This window comes from Ascaphus truei, chromosome 4 (genome assembly GCF_040206685.1).
Source record: "Ascaphus truei isolate aAscTru1 chromosome 4, aAscTru1.hap1, whole genome shotgun sequence".
Taxonomy (NCBI): Eukaryota; Metazoa; Chordata; class Amphibia; order Anura; family Ascaphidae; genus Ascaphus; species Ascaphus truei.
The window spans coordinates 349,857,161-349,878,016 of NC_134486.1; the positions used below are offsets into that span (position 1 = coordinate 349,857,161).

Sequence of the window (20,856 nt, forward strand, 5' to 3'; positions counted from 1 at the left end):
TATATTTAGTATCTCATAAAGAAACAAGTAAAGCATTAAAATCTGATGCTACGCCCATGAATTGCTATGATAGTCCATAAAACGTTATAACTACTCACAAAGACATACAGTATTTAGTTGAAGAATTTGTTTTTTAAAGCCGCCCCACTTTGTAAAGTTTGAATATTTGGCATTCGCAAAGTCTTTCGCTGCGCACATTCATTTGAACATAGTTCTTTAATATGCCAGGAAAAAAAATGTTTCAGGTGGTGGAACTTGCACAAGCTTTTATACTGTTGTAACTTACATTTGCAAAAGGATGAATGCAGATAAAAAGAAGAGAACTTTCAAATGTATTCCACTATCTTTCTTAAATTGTTAGCAACCTTTCTTGGCGTCGGCATTTAAAATATGCCAAAACATTGCAGCAACTAGCATGCTGTAGCCTATGATAGCTTGGTAGTGTAAACAAAGCAAAGTTTTCTATGACAACCGTAAAACCATAATCATATCCTTTAAGATAAGCTATTACAAATACATTTTCTTCATAATCTGCATTCTATGGCTCCAGAGTACAAATATATTATTCCTTCACTTGATAAACTTGTCAGAGGACCCTATCTTTATTCTAAGTAGTAAGGTGCCAGCTTGCCCAGTAAATGGACCTAGATAACTGTGCAAAGGAAAGTCTCGAGTATTTTAGAGCCGTGTGTTCAGTGACCCAGATTATTTGCAACATTAAAGCAAAAATTCACAAAGTATGGTGGAAATCTGGGAGCTCATATTTCAATGCCCTGAGCTTTGTGTCATGCCAAAGCTGTGAGAAATATGTCACTGCTGAGCATTATGCTTCAGCATTATTGAACATGCCAATTGTGCATAATTTCAACCTCGTCTGTATAGTATGAAGATGGAGAGTACTTTGCACTTTCATAATATATTATGCAAAATAAATGTTTTGTGCTGTTTTTGTAAGACAGAAAAATAAGGTAATATTAAGTGACTTTCACATTACATTTTTCTTATGATAATTTACGTAATAGTGTACAGTATAGCAATCAAACATTAACAGGCAGACGTAACAAGCACCAAAAATATTCCTAAGTGTTATAAATACAGCAAATTCACACCTCCCTGAAGGTTCGTGGTAACGAGAGGAATATTATAAAATGCACCCCAGTTATGAGCTATATACATATTCCAGGATAAAACACCTAATTTTCAAAATACAAAAACAAAACATATTACATAATATCCATTTTTTGTAGGGCCATTCTAAAAACATAATACCGCAAAGTACAGTACCACAAGGTCTCCCATAAACTGGGTCACCCTTCAACGAAAAGGGGTTCTTTCTATCACATCATAAAGATAAATGTTTTTTGATATTAGGATATGTTAGTGTAGGAGATATGTGCAGAGGTACGCAATGGAGATCGTTTTAAGGAGAAACTAAAATGAAGCTTTATTGCGCCTGTTCCTTTAACACGACATAAAATACGCAAAATAAAGACCTACTCCGCTTTGGAGAATATCTAAACCTTTACTCCGTTCCTCTCAAACATATATACATATAGATATACAACAGTCCAAGAAGAAAGTCTCTTATCTGTTTGTTGTAGCTGTAGTGGAAGGCCTCTCTGCTCTCCTGGGTCAGCACCCCTGTGTGCTAAGGCAATGTCTGTGTCCAGGCCTGGTCCCCTTGTCTTGCTATCAGCATACAGTCCTTCTGCAGCTCAAGACATCTGTTCCTCTGGTCAGACCCCACTCCTGGGAATTGATGCCTAGAGACTTGATTTCTGTGGATTTCGTTCCGTGGACATTTTATTTAATTTTGCCCCATCCCAGTAAGTGTTTATTCGTGTTATTTTGTAAATCAAGCTGTGTGTGTTTCTCGTGTAAATAAATCACAATTTATTTGATCTGACGCTTTGTTCAATCAAAGGATCCAAGTATTTTTGTGTTAAAAGCACTGGTCTCCTGTGACATACATACTATTAACATTTGTATGCTTAATAATCGTGAAGATTGAGACATTTTAGGTTAGTCCACAGGTGTACACAAGCGCAATTTAAAATTAGATTTCTGTGCACCAATTTTACACAAAAAAGGGCATTTGCGACGCTTAGTACATAAGCCCCAAAAGGTTTATAATAAAGTCCTTCAGCATCTAAGAGGTCATCATTGTTGTTAAGAGCACTGATTGCTCAGTCACCAGGAAAAATAAACCTATATAGTGTCACATTAAAAGGCTTATTCTGTATCCACCTTAGCAGCCAATCTGGACGTATTCGGACGACATTCCCCATTGACTTCAAGGGTAAATTCCCTACAAGTCTGATCTAAAATCTAATGTTTCAGAACAGAAAACCTAGTGCTATATTGCAGCAAAAATGAAAAAACGATAAGATATTTTGTTTTCTTTTTCTAAATCGTGTACTTTTGTTTTTCATCAGTGCTGCAACAGGGAGACCTACACATACTATGTTCCGCTGTCTTATATTTGCAAGTTTATGTGAACTGTGGATAGCAGAAGCGGATATTTTATTATACAGTAGTACTAAACTGGGTACGCCACTCTGTACTTAATCTTTTATGATGTCAGAGGTATGGAACTGGAAAAAAGTAACTGGTTCTTAACTGTGTTTCCAATCAAAGATCATACCATTACCACAAGGCCTTTGTTTATTCCTTTTTTTTAAATTATACTCTTCAAATAGTGATAACCAGTGTTCGACAATCATATACATTTACATGCCCGGGGCGAGTGGATTTAACCTCCAGCCGAGTAAATATTGGCCCAAGCAGCACACGTGTTTGTTTTTTAAAATTTCCCTGCTCGCGCTGAAATTTCCCTGCTCGCGCTAAAAAAAAAAAAAAAAACTCCCCCTACCTGACAGCTGATTGGCACGCGCTCCCAGGCTTTGTGGGCGCGCGGCCAGGCTCTATATGAGCCCACCCCTAATGAGCAGCCATTCTTTTCCCATGGAGGACACAGTAAGTACCATCTGTGCCTTCCAACCCCCCTCCCTCCCCTCCCCGGCGCTCCTGCTGCCCGCAGATATGGAGATGGTAGCGGGGGTGCCCCCTGAAGGCCCCGCTTCCCCCCGGTCCCGTGTCAGAGAGCGCGGCGGGAGATGGGAGCGGGGGTGCCCCCTCAGGTCCCTGCGGAGCAGGAGATGGGCGCGGGGGGGAGCGTGGTGATGCTGGTCGCGGCCTTTCCAAAAGAGGGAGAGAGAGAGAGAGAGAGAGAGAGAGAGAGAGAGAGAGAGAGAGAGTACATGGGAGCGTGTGTGTATATATGGGAGAGTGTGTGTGTGTGTGTGTATATGGGAGTGTGTGTGTGTGTGTGTGTGTGTGTGTGTGTGTGTGTGTGTGTGTGTGTGTGTGTGTGTGTGTGTGTGTGTGTGTGTGTGTGTGTGTGTGTGTGTGTGTGTGTGTGTGTGTGTATATATGGGAGTGTGTGTGTATATATGGGAGTGTGTGTGTATATATGGGTGTGTGTGTGTGTGTGTATATATAGGGAGAATGTGTATGTGTGTATGGGAGTATGTGTGTGACACCAGAGGTACCCCCCCAATCAGTCACCCCCCTGTCCCAGTCAGTCAGTCACCCCTGCCCCAGTCAGTCAGTCACCCCTGCCCCAGTCAGTCAGTCACCCCTGCCCCAGTCAGTCAGTCACCCCTGCTCCAATCAGTCAGTCACCCCTGCAGCAGTCAGTCAGTCACCCCTGCCCCAGTCAGTCACCTCCCCCCCCAGTCAGTCACCCCCTCTCCCCTCTCTCTGATCTCCCCCGTCTCCCCTCTCTCTTGTCTCCCCGTCTCCCCTCTCTCTGGTCTCCCCCGTCTCCCCTCTCTCTGGTCTCCCCTGTCTCCCCTCTCTCTGGTCTCCCCCTGTCTCCTCTCTCTCTGGTCTCCCCCGTCTCCCCTCTCTCTGGTCTCCCCCGTCTCCCCTCTCTCTGGTCTCCCCCATCTCCCCTCTCTCTGGTCTCCCCCGTCTCTCTCTCCCCTCTCTCTCTCCCCTCTCTCTCTCCCCTCTCTCTCCCCCTCCCCTCTCTCTCTCTCTCTCCCCTCTCTCTCTTCTGTCTCTCCCCTCTCTCCCCTGTCTCTCCCCTCTCTCCTCCCTCTCTCCCCCCTCTCTCCCCCCTCTCTCCCCGTCTCTCTCTCCCTGTCTCTCTCTCCCCATCTCTCTCTCCCTGTCTCCCTCTCCCCGTCTCCCTCTCCCCGTCTCTCTCTCCCCGTCTCTCTCTCCCCGTCTCGCTCTCCCTGTCTCTCTCTCCCCGTCTCTCTCTCCCCGTCTCTCTCTCCCCGTCTCTCTCTCTCCATCTCTCCCTCCCCGTCTCCGTCTCTCCCTCCCCATCTCCGTCTCTCCCTCCCCGTCTCCGTCTCTCTCCCTGTCTCTCTCTCTCCCCGTCTCTCTATCTCTCTCGCTCTCTCTCTTCTCTCTCTCTCCTCTCTCTCTCGCCTCTCTCTCTCTCTCTCTCACCCCTCTCTCTCTCTCCCCCCCTCTCTCTCTCTCCCCTCTCTCTCTCTCTCCCCTCTCTCTCTCTCCCCCCTCTCTCTCCCCTCTCTCTCTCTCTCTCCCCTCTCTCTCTCTCTCCCCCTCTGTCTCTCTCCCCTCTCTGTATCTGGATATCTTATTTACCCTATATATCTTAACTGTCCTATACTACACCAAAATAACCTATACTGCTTTCTTCCAGATCTAACTCGGATCACACGGAAGACATCGGAATCCTCCCTAACCCAGAAGACAGGTAGAAAACACCTCCCCTCCAACTTATAACATTGCGGGTATGAGGTACCTGGACATTGAGGGACTGTGGATCAGGTAAGATCCCAGGCGGGATTGCTGCTTTAGATATTGTGAAGCGGGGACGTCCAGACACTGGTTAAGGGGTTCAGGAAACTAGTCATACACATCTGGCTTTTATTTCTAGATCCGACATTCACACACACACACACACACACACACACACACACACACACACACACACACACACACACACACACACACACACACACACACACACACACACACACACACACACGTAACAAGGACTAATTGTAGTATAATGTAATACAATAAATACATTTATGTCAAAAACGAATGTTGTTCTGACTAGAAATTTATTAAATGTATTTTATATATATATTTTATTTTAAAGCGGGGTTGGGGGCGGGACAAGGTGGCGAGTAGATTTTTTGGTTGGGCGAATAGATTTTTGGGTGATTTGTCGAACACTGGTGATAACCATATTATAATGAAATATGTGTCACAAAGTCTCTTATGGTATACATGAAAGTTCAGATACATGTACAGTACACCTTTTTCAAGTGCATTTTAGGTGTTCTGAGAGTATATGTAATCATTCTCTTTTTGTCCGGTTTTGACTTTTCTTCTGCAGTACATTTTGTGATTTTAAACTTTAAGCAATGTGTCTATATTTTTATATTGTAGATCACTACAAATATGCATGATATAATTCATGCCAAAGTCATAATTCCAACACCAACACGATGACCATGCAGTAGATATTTACTGAAGCATATTCATTTACAGTAGATGAGAATACTGTAGATAGAACATTATGAAGAACCAAAAGCATACTCTACCATGCAATATTCCCCATACACGAGAAATTGCAACAAGGTTTAATCTATCTTTTGTTGAAGGACATGTGGCTAGAGCCTCAGAGGTCCGCTAAATTCGGGCTACTAACGGGATGTTACGTAAATAGATAACGTCTGTTATTTTTCCTGAGTTTGACGGGTATCCACAAAGCTAATGATATGAAAAAACAACGACCATTCGGCAAACTAGCATTGTTACAATAGATGTATTAATGGGGATTTTTGTTGCACAGAGACGTGTTAATCAATACACTGCACATGTACATTGGCAAAAAACTAAGTGGGTTCCAATTAACGCACGTGCGTTACAGATGTGTTACCAGTGGGCCTAGTAAGCCTGGCAGTTGTGCTCAAAGAAAGGGGAAGATATTATTTCTTGTAAATAGTTTTGATGTTATTTTCCCTGTTAATTATTTCTGAATATATATAATTGTGTGGGAATAAAAGTTTTGTTCACTATAGTACTTCTGTCTCTTGGTAATTATTGTCATAATATGTAAACCTATTATTGTATACCCCTACTTAATACAGTCAAGATGATATACCATATCAGGTCAGACACACATATCCTACATCACTTTAATCACTGAAAACCATAGTATAGTTTATTACATTAACTTCATGACACATTATCAGTTGCATCTCTTGATGTATTTCAGAAATGTATATGATCCATAATATATGTCTTTGTAGGGCACGTAATGAAAGGGTTATGTCCTATACTCAGTACAATCATTTGGGTACAACAATAGACATGACTTTATGGCTTGTAGGCAATTCCCAAAAATAATAATATGATTAGGGTGACCTGATATCCCGGTTTTGCAAGGACAGTCATAGTTTTTTTATGTTTGTCCCAGTGTCCCAAAACTTCAGTAAATGTTCTGATTTTTAGAAAAAGTCCTGGCCACCTGTGCGAGCGCCCATTGCACGTCCATGTGCGATAGGCGCTGGACGGCTTCGCATGTGCGATGGGTGCTCGAATCGCCACCCATATGAAATGGGCCCTCGGCAGCCACCCATGCGCAATGGGCACACAGTGGCTGCCAAAGCGAAGGATGCTCTGCGGCTGCACATGCGCGATGGGCGCTCGGCCGTCATGCATGCGCAATGTTTCTTCGCCATTCATGCATGCACAAAATTTAAGTAATTGCAAGTTTTAGTGTAACCTAATTAATGCAACATGAATTCTATGCGCCATCATTCACGGAGGTTTGGGGATATGCAATTTTAGGTTAATGGCTCAATAGTATATCATTAGCATATGATTTGCAAATGCATACGTCAGCTGTTCAGTAAAAGTTAGTGATCCAATATTTATCTGCTTATCGCGAGGGCATCGTAACGCTAATCACCTTTTTGGATATGTGTAAAAACTAGTGATACGTTAAATGGGTGTAACATCAGAATAAAACATGTAACGCTACTCTGAGGATCTACCCCAATGTATTTAAAAGGACAGTACGCTTGACATTTTTTCTGGACAATCTGGTCTCTTGTTCTGTGAACCTAAGTGATAGGTCACTTGTTCCAGGCACTAATAAAATGGCCAGTTACTAATTAGATTCCATGACAAAGTATAAATGTAGACATCATTTCACATTCAAAGTTGTTCCTGTGAAGTGATTTTTTTTAAATGAGATTTTAGATTAGAGCTTCTATTGAGAATTGGAGATTCAATAAGTTATGGTAAATATGCATACAGTTATATTCAATTTCCAATGTCTTAAATTGGGACGCCCAAGATATTTGCATTACATATTGTATGACTTGAATAGAAAGAGAAGGTGTTATGTTTAGAGAACAAGGTGGAATGATAAGTTGACTTTCCAATAATTTGAATTAGGTTCATCAACAAATGCTAATGACTTTTAACTTTGAAAAGAAAAGCCTTCCAAAAGTTAATGGATGTTAAAATAAGTACGATACAGGTAGTCCTCGCTATCCAACGTTTCACTTTACAACGAATGGCATATCCAACGCTTTACAATGCCTCCCTAAGGACTGTTTTTCTGCGTTATCTGATGCTCACCGGCACTGATTAACATGGGACTCACTTTACAGCGGATTCACTATCCAACGCTTCTTCCAGAACGGATTCCGTTGGATAACCGAGGACTGCCTGTAATCTTAAATAATCACCTTACTCTTAACATTCTACTAGCATCTTTGTCTTCATTTTAGTTGAAACTACGAAAGCCAACATGTATATATACTGTAGCTGTGTCTTAAAAATATATGGAATTGCCATTTGAAGTAAATAAGTTAGAAATAAAAAGAAGATTAAAACCTTTCTGCTTAACTGCCTTATTGTTACATGTACGTGCTACATGAAGTATAGAATGATTTGCTATCTCACAGGAAAACTTCCTCTCGATAGTTAATGAAGTGCTATGAAATAGAAAGCAAAGCAAGTTGACCTATTGTTGGAGGATGATAAAAATGTACCTGAGTAGTCCCCATTATGCCCGAGCCTGATGCACGTTGCAGACATTCGCAAGCAGCAGTGACGGGCGACCGAGTGGTTACAATCCTGCATCAGAGGTCGATAGATCCTAAGATGGGGAATGGATAGAAATGAGGAAATATGATACAAATGTAAAACTCCCTCCCCCCAAATAAAAATGGACATTAAACAAAAAGAAGCATGACCTCATGGCAACAATTAATTCCTACAGTATGTATGTATATTTTATTTATATAACACCTACAGAGTCATCTGCGCTTTACAAAAGAGACAATACAGTACAGGGAATTGTAATACAAGAAGTGAAATAGGGAAGGACATTCCTGCCCCGGAGAGCTGACAATCTATTTGGTATGTTAGGAGATTTACAGAGACAGCAGGTGAGGGAATAAGCAGTGGCACTTTTTCTGTTAGGCCGGGGCCTAGAGCAGCAAAATGCTGGGGCGGCAAAAATATCTGCCCCCATATACATTTGTTGCCCTCTCGGGCCTGATGGGAATGCACTTACATGTGGTGGCCGCCTCCCTGCTGCCGCCCTCCTTCTCCTCTGAATCGCAGCGTCAGGACGTCACCAGCATCATGACTTCGCGTTACCATGGCAACGCAGCGCTGTGTGATGTCATGTTGGTGATGCTGCGATTCGGAAGGAGGAGGGCGGCAGCAAGGATGCGGCTGCCACATGTAAGTGCCGAGGGGCGGCGGATCTTGAAATCCGCCGCTGGGAATAAGTGCTTGTGGGCTTCCACAAGGCTCTGTTCTGGGGGCCCTAGTCTTATCAGCCTTTATTAATGATCTACCTGCAGCTTGTAAGGCCACTTCAATGCACGTGTGCTGATGACACAATCTTATATGCACACAGCCCTAGCATCTCTGACCTTGGACACGTACTTCAATCTGATTTTTCAAGACTTGAAAATTGGATTTCCCAAAACAAACTGTTTTCAAACACTGACAAAACTGTAACTATGGCATTTGGTACTAAGACTTCGTTTCTAAAACTTAGAGCTTCAGATCAGAACCAACAAACACAAATTGTTGCCCTTGTCACTAGTTTTAAATATCTGAGCATATGGTTTGACGCCCATTTAACAATTGGGTTGTATATTGATAGCCTGACATCAAAAACCTATACCAAACTGGGTGTACTTTATAGGAACAAATCCTCTGTAAGCCTGCATGTCAAAAAGTACATCGCACAGCAGATGCTAATGCCAATTATAAACTACGGTGACATAGTATATGGCACCCCAAAACCAACCTTAGCAAACTAGTGTAATAGGGTACCCTCCCTTGCCTCCTCCCTGACAGTGGTCCTGTTGCGTGGGAGGGTTTAGTGAACTGTGTCGGTCATGTTGTGGTTGGCGCAGCCACATATGGACTGTATGTAAAGCAGCGGCCATCTTGAGGTTGGCGCTGCAAGAGGAGGAGGTCCTGTGTTAAGGATATCCTTTGTGGACTGGAGACGGTGTGGCAGTCCTGACGGAGCCGGTGAAAGGAGAGGTAGTGTCCGGGGAGCTAGTCAAGCCCATAGGCCCCAGGTAGTTTCCCCTACACTGTAGCGGTTGTATTGTAGGGCCGGCCCATAGTAAGGGACTTGCACCCTTAGTATATGGATGACTCGACGGACCCACAGCAGAATATTCCTCAGGTCTGGCGGAATTGATTCCGCAGTACTACTGAATGTAAGGCGAGAAGGGAATTGGGTTGGAGGCCTGCATTGTGGGACCACGTTTGCAGCCTGTCTACAAAACCCCTGGTTTACCTGAGAATGCCAGGAACGTACCAGCACATGCACCATCACAATATCGGGAGGGCAGTGCTGCCCTCACATATATCTGGGTGGGACTGTTCGGACGGACATTGGGTTTTAGGTGCCCAGGGCACCCTCAGTACTTTGGCGGACATTTACTGTATTCTGTGAATGCTATACTGTTGAGACTATGGGACCACAGTAAATAGGTTGTACATACTTCTTGTGATTGTGGTTATTGGAGGTATAGCAGGTAGGTATACCAGTTCCTGTGATGGGCTTTCCAGCCAATGCAGTGATCCTCATGGGTGGAGGCGCTGCACCAGCCACCCCAGGCTCCCCAAGCTTGGAGGCTTAGGCCTCCTGTGAGTCTAACAGGTAGCACCATAAAACCCATAACATGGGAGGAGGGAAGGGGTGTTACACTAGGTACCCACTACAATTCAATATGCCACTTTGTCCTACAATATAATTACGACACACATCACTGCGAAATGCTCCAAGGACTAGATTTGTTCTCTTGAATCTCGGCGCAAAGTACATTTTTCCTGTCTTGCCTTCAAATACTTTCTAGGAAAGCTACCTGGCTATCTGAACAAGCTCATCACTCCTACCACACGCAGCACGTATCACCTGAGATCTAACTCCAAAAGATTGTTCACGATCCCAAGGTTCAACAAAGAATCCAGTCGCTCCTCCTTCTGTTACCGTGCACCACACGACTGGATAAACCTACCAGAGACGCTCAAAGCAAAGTCCAATTTAAGTTCTTTCAAGATTTCAGCTGTCTCACATTTTAATCTTGTCCATAACTGTTAATTGTCTGTTAAATACGCCCATAACATATATTGTCCCTAACTGTCCATGAAATATGGAATGTAGGGGGTTGGTAGTTTAATATAGTGTTAGGGTGTACGGGCCATCTTAAGGTCTTAGCAGACACTAAAGACACTTTGCTTGACCATGCCTAGCTACCCACTTGGCCTACTAAAGGGTTTATTGTTTTGACCATGTATATAGTGGTCATTATATATATATATATATATATATATATATATATATATATATATATATATATATATTTTTTTTTTCAAGGTACTGTAGGTCTAACGTCAGACTAAAGTACAATACACTGTAGGTGCTAGAAATTGGCAGCATTTTTTTATCATCGGGTATTTGATTTTAGTGAATAGCATATGAATGTAATTTTGTATTAATTACTCACTTTTAAGATCATATTTATGCTCATTTGCATCAGAAAGTTTTTTCTACTCTTGACCTCCAGTGACACTAGCCACAAGTATTCTCATAACTCATAATATCTCATAACTTCTCTAGCACTGATTTTGCGATAGCTCAACCTTCAAATTTGACACTATGGCTTTAAGGGGTTATCTCTGTGGGCCCACACAGAGTACTGCTCCTTCACCATCACATGGTGCTGGGTGACTCAGCAGACGTTAAGCCCCACCCCTTCTGCCTGGAGAGAGTGACATCAGGGTGGGGTATAAATAGGAAGGAGAAGCCTCTGCAACTCTGATCTCTGTAGGAGACACAGAGGAGGGATCTCAGTGTGTATAGTAGGATTCCCTTTTAATTGTTTGACAGTTAGGGAAAGTGTCCCTTTTAAATAGTGGCCTTAAGAATGGTTCATTGCTACGCTGAGTTCATATAGCAGCGGCCTATGCCGGGTGGGGGCTCCACCATGCACAGCCCTGGGGGATAGCTAAACTAACCCCATCAGAGAGTACATAGCTGGCCCCACTACAGGTCGCCAGGTGGTGGTATACAGTGCTCGTGAGAGGGACACTGATCAAAGACACAGAAAGCAGCACAAGGCCCAACAGGGGACCTAAAGGGATGAAGCCCTCCCTAGGCCGCCCAGAAGATGGCTACATTAGGTAACATAAGGGATCAAGCCTCAGCACCTCCCTCGTGGCCAGAGATAGGGGCAGCTGTGGAAGAAAGGTTCAGAAAGCACATTCCCTGTGTATGTTGGTGTAACAATAAAGCTGCTTTTGAATGAATAAAGTTCCTGGTGCCCATCATTGCTACTACACGGCTCAGCCGCATGAATCCATCCCCCTGACAAGGTTATACACTCTGAGTAAGCCAATATAAGAGACCTTCAATATACAGTAAACTCTCAATACATTTGTAAAGCTGTGTAGAGTATCTTACAGCTTGTTATGCTGAAATTTGAGGTGGTATCCTAGACCACCATGGGATAGTAACATTCTCACTGACCCTTGAGTTTGATAACTTTGGACCTTTCTTCCATTATGGAGTTTATTTCCTCTTGGGTTCCACCTCCATGCTTAATCTGTAAATATTTACAAGCAGGTATATAACTAGTATTATACGTTAAGTACAGTACAACAACTTTATTTTGTTGTTGTGAGATCTGTTCCATTTTCTTTATGTTGCGCGGTGCCTCTCTTCGTCTTTTTTAGTTCCTGTATCAATTTCCCTAATAAATGTTAATCTAAACCCCTCAAACTGAAAAACGAAGAGTTTGGATATTACATTCTGTCACTGGGATTCCTTTCTCAGCGGGTGATTAGCATTGTTTATCTTTTAAATAGCTAGTAATTCCATAAGTAATTGACATCTTGTTTAGATGGTGTTCAAGGCACTGAGTACTTGACATTTATTCCCGGTATAATATTTAATTTCATAATGAGTTCCATACCATTAAGCAGTGTAAAGTGAATGAATTCAACAACGTAAACATGAACGTTCCTAAATGATTTCAGAGGTGTATCCAGAATTAGCCAAAGCATGATAAATTTAGGATACTATGTTTCACAGACAGTTATTGTTTCTTACGCTTCCAGGCCTTTTGATATATGTGATAAATTATTTAAAGCAGCAGTGGTCTTTACCAGTAAACACGATTTAATGGTGGTCTTTGTTGGTGCATGCTCACCCGATCTTGATGGCAATTTGGATTAAAAAAAAATTATTACACAAAAATTGGATAGTGATGGGCACTCAATAACTTAAAATGAGTAAATGTTCATTAACTAGTGCTGGTACAGGTTAGATGGTGAACCATAGATTCACCATAAACTCTGCACAACGTTTCAGCGACAGTCTTTGTCAAGTACAGAGCCAATAAAGAATATCACTTGTGAGCACATTCACATGTCTTAGACAGGTTTGCAACCCTGCCTTTCAACCATTATCACCTCGCATACAGTGCTCCCACTGCAGCAAGGGATTCTGGGAAATGACATGCAAATGAGCACACAATGTGTCACCTTTTGCCTGGAAAATCAATTCACATGGAGCCCACTTAAGCTAATGCATCGCTGTACACAGCTTTTAAGTGATATTCTTTATTGGCTATATGCTAACGGTGGAGGTTTTTTGTTGCCTTTTTCACCCACCATAACTTAAAATGTATCAAGTACAGAGAAAAGAAGAAGTGACCAAACTTTACCATTTAAATATGCTCACCTCGTCAGTGAAAACCCTCCCACTCCAGGTGCAAATGCTTATGTCATCATCAAGAATCTTCACATCATCACTACCAGCCACCTATAGCATCCAGAGTACAGCTACCACATGTATGTTGCAGATCTGAAAGGTGCTGCGTTCAGCACCCAGACAAAGCAATGCTAGAATGGGAACGGGGTCATATTTTAACACAATAAAAGAATTGAAAACAAAATGGCCTGCACGGAGCATACCACAATAAGTTCATTATCCTGTTACTCCTTATCAGGTATATCATCATTCAGAGGACCATTCGTCATCAACAATTACTTGATATAATAATAGATCATAGAGTTAATATGTAACCTTATCTTATCTGACACTATATACTATGAGCAGTAATAGTCAGCAGGACAGGATACAAATTATTCTGAAATAATTGTATTGTCAGCAGTATAGAGGGTTAACCTCTCTACAGCCTGAATTCTTCTCAATCTTTCACACAAGTGTACCGAGCATGGTATATTATGCCGTAGATTGGTGAAAATTGATCATTGTTAACCTCTTTCTAATTGATAGTGGACTATGTGGAGAGTCAGATGAGTCGTGCTGGAGAGACACGTTCAGCAGAGAAAGATCCCTTTTGTGGTGCACTACTGACCAAATGTTTTATATATAATCTTAATGGTCTACAAATAAATGCGAAGAAACAGTCTAAAATCAAACTTTAATAGCACAAAATTGTAATGTAATATACAGATATTACAGAAATAGGGGTTAAAAAAGCAAATGTTACTGTGTACCTATAGTGAAGGGACTACCATATGTGGTGCCTAATGGTCCAGGCTAAATGGTAAATATGCACAGCCCTATACATGTGTGTATCTATTCAAATATTCTTGACATATAGTCTGGTGGGATAATGTGTCAGATACACTGCACACTAGTGTAGCCAGGTCTCACCAGCCTGTCAGCACCCCCCTCACCTTGCTGACGATCGCGGGTGCACCCGAGTCAAATGGCGGCACCGCGCGGCGATCGCAGGGGTGAGGGTGGCTAGGCCCCGGCTCGGGGGTTGCCGGGGATGCGTGCGGCCGGTTGCCAAGGCCGCACGCACGTCACAGGGCTCCCGGAGCTCCCGGAGCCGGGTGAAGAGGGCGCCGCCATTGCGCATCAGTTCGCGCACGCGCAGTAAGTCCCCGGCGGCCCGACAGAGTCGCGCATGCGCGGAAGGTACTTCAGAGGTAGGGAGAAGTCGCGCGAGTGTAGGGAAAGGCCAGGGAACAGTGAGGCAGCCCCAGAGAGCTTGCGCAGGCGCAGGTCAGGAGAGAGAAAGCCCGCAAAGCCCTAGCCTACCAGGGAAGGCTCTGAGCAGGGACTACGAGTCCCATGAGCCTCTGCATGCCCCACGTGATGCCAGGGAGCCAATAGGGCTTAGGATGACTTGGCAGAAGAGAAGAGATACATAGTTGGGTTTTCAGCTACGCAGTCAGTTGGAGTCCGGGAGCTGTGAGGGAAGGAAAGGTGCGGGGAGTGAGTGCAGCTCCTGCATCCAGATAGGTACCCACACCCCAGGTAGGCCCCAACTCCTCATTAAGTTAGTGGGTCTGGAGAGGGGTTATAGCTGTTCTAGTCACCTTGCGGTAGCGCTAGGGGTAGGATGCCTGAAGGGATAGCCTGTTAACGAGGTCAGGAATTCTGGAGAGGATCTGCACTAGGCTAGCCAACAGTAGGTAGACGCCCAAGATAGGGACTATGCCCTTAGTGTAGTGCTGTCATTGTCAGTGCCGTGAGGTCTGACAGGCAGGCACCTTGTTGCTCAGCACTTTGGCTGCGAGCATCCAGTGGGTCACAGCTTGTTGCTGCTGGCGCTGGGATAAGTTAAGTAGTAGTCAATACAGGGAAGAGTTAAGGGGGTGGGGCAGGTTATTAACCCCTGTAGACCCTAGGAGTTTTCCCCAAAGCCATTACAGGTTGCTGTGCTGTAGGGACGGCCTATAGTATAGTGCGTGTCACGTAGTGCTGTAGGGACACGCCCGATGTTAGGGATACTGTCACAGTAGGGTAGATTAGCTAGGGACACAGCGGATGCTGCGGTTCCTGCTAAGAGGTTCGGATCCAAGTTGGGGTCTGCAGAGACTGTTTCCAGGTTGGGATCGCCCCTGGCGGTCCGCGTGCAAGGAGGCCGGTTGGGGATCAGATGACGCCATCCTACGACTGATCCTTTGTGAAGTCCTTGCAGGCCCGAGTGCAGGAGCACTCGGCTGGTACTCTATACGTGCACCAACAAAGATCATAACATTCTGTTAACACATAGTGGCAGCGCTGACCACGGGACAAAGGGGGTTGGGCTGTGGGCACTGTGGGGATGTTATACGGTGGTGATGTTATGAGTACAATTATGATGTATTGTTATCGTTTATTCATTCAGTAAATCTGATATCCATAATACTGGTGTATGTGGTTTCTGGGTGGGTTCCTATGTTAGGGTCATTCTACATTTCCATAGAATCCTACATAGGTGGAGGCGCTGAAACCGAGACCTTTCCAGAGGATTCACCCCAGGCTCTCACTAGCAGAGGCTCAGGCCTCCTGTGAGCCTGCAGGTATATGCACCGCACCTGGTAACACTATATGTTCCTTGCACCCACAATATATTTGCTATTTGGGGGGGGGGAATACCCGTTACACTAGTATAGGTATGGTAGTCCTATAGTCCATGACTGCTCCTGCTAGTAGTATAGGGGTACCTGCTGTGTCCCCTATAGTATGAATGTATGAATATAATGCCCACAATGAATGGGTTAATGATGATGTGGAGCAGAGATGTTAGCTCATAGTCCGGGCTTTAAGGCGTGTTAGGCTAAGGCCCCGCTCCCAGAGTCAGCGCGCCCGCACTGCAGACAGGTGGGGCGCTGACATACACAGACCGCGATATGCGGTTTGTAGGGAGCGGGAGCCGGAGCGGGAGGTGGGCGGGAGTGGGAGGCTTGAGCGGGAGGGGGGCGTGGCTTGAGTGGAGGGACCCGCTACTCTCCCCCCCCTCCCTCCATGGCTTGGGCTGCTGATTGAAGGTAAGTAAAGCAACACACACACACACAGACAGAGGCAGGCACTCACGCACTCAGGCACACACATACACACACACAGGCAGGCACGCACACACTCAGACACACACACAGACAGGCACTCACGCTGCTTTCACTCCACACTCCTCCCCGCTCCCCGAAGCCTCCCCTCCCCATTGGCTCACAGCCACACCACGTGACGCATCAACGCTAGGGATCACCATTCTCTTGTATCCCATAGCGGCTGACGCGCCACAGCGTGTAGTAAGCTTTGCAGCCAGGGGGGACCGGGACCGGCTCCGCAGGATTCCCCTGCTGGTGGGGAACTCGCGTGTGGCCGCCCGCGCCCCCGAGCGCAGCGGGACCGAGGCCTTAGGTCATCCAGTCTCACTCGCTGACGGTGTGTATCCTGCGTAGCTAGTTGCAGTGCTTATTGAGGAGAATTCTCTTCTGCTACTGAGAGGGTAAATGATCTTAGGATTGTGAGTGTATAATCACTCGATGACTGGTGTTTTTGCGCTTATCCTGTCAGTTTTTTCTGTAGAGATTCTTGTTCCTGGTGTACCCGCTATGATTGGTGTATGGAAATATGATTCCCGCAGTGAACGGGTTAACAATGCTGTAGACTGGAGTGGTTAGCTCCTGGTCCGGGGTTTGAATGCCTCATTAGTAATGCTCTATGTATTCCTATCACTTGTATGCATCTAATGATGTTGCATTTACACACAGATCCCAAGTAAATCCTAATTGCAGATTCAGAATGTATACTGAAGGAGTGTACACAACCTGTGATCATACGTCTGCCAGTTAATAAATGCAAACGGAGGTCTCTCTGCAGCAGCAGAGTCTTTACAGAGCGCAGTCTCCGTGAGGTTCAGTAAGCTTAGTTGAACTCTGAAAGACTCATATAACGCTCCCAGAGGGGACATTAGTGATCAGTTTATGTCTTTACTGTAGTGTGCTTGTCGCATTTATTTGCAGACCATTAAGATTATATATAAAACATTTGGTCAGTAGTGCACCACAAAAGGGATCTTTCTCTGCTGAACGTGTCTCTCCAACACGACTCATCAGACTCTCCACATAGTCTGACTATCTCTCTGGTAGCACACATTACCTAGATCAGCTGGAGCGAGGTTCTCTCTCCTCTCTATAATTGATAGTGGACATGTAAGTACAGACCCGTAATAAAACAGATCATTCTGTGCCACTAAGCAACTTAACTATTGTTCAGTTATCAATCTCAATCAATCAGTTAGCCTGTAGCACATCTGTTAGTGAAAAGAGAATAAAGCCAGTATGTCAAGTTGGTTAAGAGGAGTATGGTCAGCGGTACTGTGTATTCTAACCGATATTAAGGTGTAGTTAAGAACTCCATTCCTGACAGTACTATGTGGGTGTGGCTCAGTCCGTCCTGTTTTAGGAAGAACCCTGTGTTAAATACTTGTCACATATATAGTTGCCATTTCTATCCTACTAAAATGTGTTGCATTGATCTACGTTCAGCCTCACTAATCAGTACTAGCGGAGCCTATCCGCCTTCACTTTCCATTAGACTTTTAAACACCTAAGTCAGTATTCATTATAGACAGTGCCCATTAGGATTAAGTAACCTTGTGCCCCAAGGTTAGCCTGCGTACCTAGCGTAGTATTTTCAAATCGCACTTTAGGTAGTTATTTTAAGTATTTGCTATGAAAAAAAGAGGAGCTATTTGTGGCAATCAAGACTTCCTGTTCCTACAAGGTAAAGGGACCTTGATACAGTAGGTGTACCACATAAGTGTAATTAGTCACCGCTATAAAAAGCAGTGTAGGTTATTTTCCTCATTCAGGTCTTTTGGGTGTATAGTATCAGGTGGGTAAATCCAGAATCCAGAGGTTTATCCACCCAAACCAGTATGTATATTTTCCCAACGAAAACCTGACACATTTTCCTGTTTGCTCTCTGGTCACTGCACTGTAGCAGTGTAATAAAGGGAGATTCATTTAGTCACCCATCCACAGGTAAGGTGTTTAAACTATATTATTTTTGTACCTGTGACACCTCTTGACCTATAAAAGTACGTCTTTATGAACATATTAGTGACATTAGGACGGTCACGAACGGCACACCTGTGAGAATGAGACTTGTATATGTATCTAGCTGATCCACCTATCACCTACAAAATGTCCCTCATTAATAATATCTACCCTCATTCCGTAAACATATATATCTTTACTTTGTTGCCACCATCAAAGAGTTATCAAACATTTGAAGCATGAAGAGGGCAAATCTCTATGTCTTCAATTTAATAACCAAGGAGAGAGAGGAAGTAGGTGGTATGGAACCTTTTAATGGACCAACAAGTATTTGATATATGACAAGCTTTCAATCCTCTGAGGGTCTTTCATTGGATTATGGCAGAAAATACAGAAAAAAATAGTATGTACAGTGTTTGTAAGAGGGATATGTCGTTACAATGGATGTTAAGCAAAAATGGGGGAAAATATAATGTAGAAACAGATGACATAGTGAGAGGTTATTGCTCTTCAATGTTAGCTGTTTCCTTCACTTGTTTTTTTTTAACTTTGCCTAATCCCTCCCACCCCAAAACAGCACTCTTTCCCACAAATGATGTCAACAATCTCATTACAATACATGCACTGTAGATTTAAAAAAAAGTCTAATGTGGGTACAGTAGGGCTACCGACAGATTTCCTGGGGCCCAGGGCTACAGTTCTGACCAGACACCCTCCTTCGAGCTCCATTTCACACCTCGCGAGCCCCCCCCCCCTTATTTCCCTCTCTTCCCATGTATTTCTCTCCCTTCCGTCTCACCTCTCACTCTCCCCCTTCTATCAATTACCCCACACTCACTCAATCCCTGCCTCACATGTATTTCTCTTCCCTGTGTCTCACTCTTACTCCATCTTTTCCTCACTCACTCCCTCACCCTCTTACACTCCCTCGCCCCCACCATCCTTCAATTACCCCACTCACTCAATCTATAACAAAAAACCTTGCCCCTCCCCTAAATACATACCAAACTCTGCCCCCCCCAAATACATATATAAAAAAAACCTCCCCCACCAATACATATAAAAAATACATCCAAACCCCATGACATACTGTATATGGACCTGGGTTTGTGGTTGGGGAGGTATGAGCCTGGGGGGGTTCAGGAGGTATGGGACTGGGGGGGAGGTATGGCCTGGAGGGTGGGAGAAAGGTATGGGCCTTGGGGCTGGGGAGAGCAAGGTATGGGCCTGTGGGGGTGGGAGGAGAGGTATGGGCCTGGGGGTTGGAAGGTGAGAAAGTTGAGAAAATGACATTAAGGGGGGGTCTGAAGTAAACAGCGCTAAGATCTAAGCAGCAATTTTGTCTGAATATTCTTGTCAGCCATCTTGTTTTGTTTGCTCTAGTCCTCGTCTGTCATCCATTTTGTTATGTGCTGTTTCTGTGAAGTAAACTTGTATGCTTGGACGTGTGAAATAGAAGCAGAGATTGGAATGTCTCGCTCCCAGCAAATTCTGTTGATCTTAAAAGACCAGCCAGCTGCAAATGAAAAGGGGGGAGTATAAACAGGGCAGAAATAATGAGAGGCCCTGCTAGCTGGAATCTAAGATAAGTATAGCTTCCCACATTTTAACTGTTTCTCACAAAATTTTCAGTGTCAGGTGAGAGGACTGAAATCATTCTCATGTTCACCCCCTGAAAAATATGGGGACCTCAGAAATGTGGGGTAAAGCTTACTGATCTGGTATAATGATTTTTAGCTGACGCACACATATTCATTTTTTTTTTTTTATACATTTTTGTTATTTCTTGTGACGCACAAGCTATCCCATAAAGGGGCGTGCGTTTTAGTTTTTAGGGTATAAATGTATCGTATACCATATTACCTATCAGAGAGCTTTTGTTTATAAGCTGTCTCCTGTGTGCACCTGTGCATCCATAAGTTCATGCGTTATTCTGTGATTTTAACCCTCAGCTTGTATTTCTTTATTGACGCTTTAACAAAGGTATAGGCCGGGGGGTGGGGGGGGGGGTGAAAGGTATGGACCTGGGGGTGGAAGGTATGGGCCTGGGGGTAGAGAAAGGTATGGGCCTGGGGGCTGGGGGGGAGGGAAAGGTATGGGCCTGGGGGGGAGAGAAAGGTATGGGCCTAGGGGGGGGAGATATGGGCCAGGAGGGGGGGAGGTATGGGCCTGGGAGGGAGGTATGGGCTTGGGAGGGAGGTATGGGCCTGGGAGGGAGGTTTGGGCCTGGGGGGGAGGTATGGGCCTGGGGGGGAGGTATGGGCCTGGGGGGGAGGGGGAAGGTATGGGTTTCAGGAGGGGGGAGGAGGGAGGTATGTGCCCAGGAGTGTAAGTGAATAGGACTACGAGCAAGGAGGAGATTACCTTGAGGGCTGGAGTCTGAAGGTTCAAGGAGGGATCTTCAGAAAGCGGGGTGGGGCCTTTGAGGGGCTGCTGCTGATGGCCCCAGAAGGGGGCCCTTCAGACAGCCAGTGGTGGGCCTTGGAGGGGCTGCTGACA

At 44.6% G+C, this 20,856-nt stretch overlaps 1 protein-coding gene across 6 annotated transcripts in view; it reads right to left on the reverse strand.

Annotated features, from left to right (window-relative positions):
- The window catches only part of DLGAP2 (DLG associated protein 2), a 1,048,830-nt gene that overhangs the window by 917,245 nt on the left and 110,729 nt on the right, over nt 1-20,856 (reverse strand). For 4 of the 6 annotated variants that reach the window (XM_075598229.1, XM_075598226.1, XM_075598231.1 and 1 more), the window contains exon 2: nt 8,061-8,167. The exons of the other annotated variants lie outside the window; for them this stretch is intronic. In XM_075598229.1, the coding sequence (XP_075454344.1) occupies nt 8,061-8,151 (91 nt within the window). In that variant the 5' untranslated portion in view covers nt 8,152-8,167. The remainder of the gene's footprint in view (nt 1-8,060; nt 8,168-20,856) is intronic. 6 annotated transcript variants of the gene reach the window in all.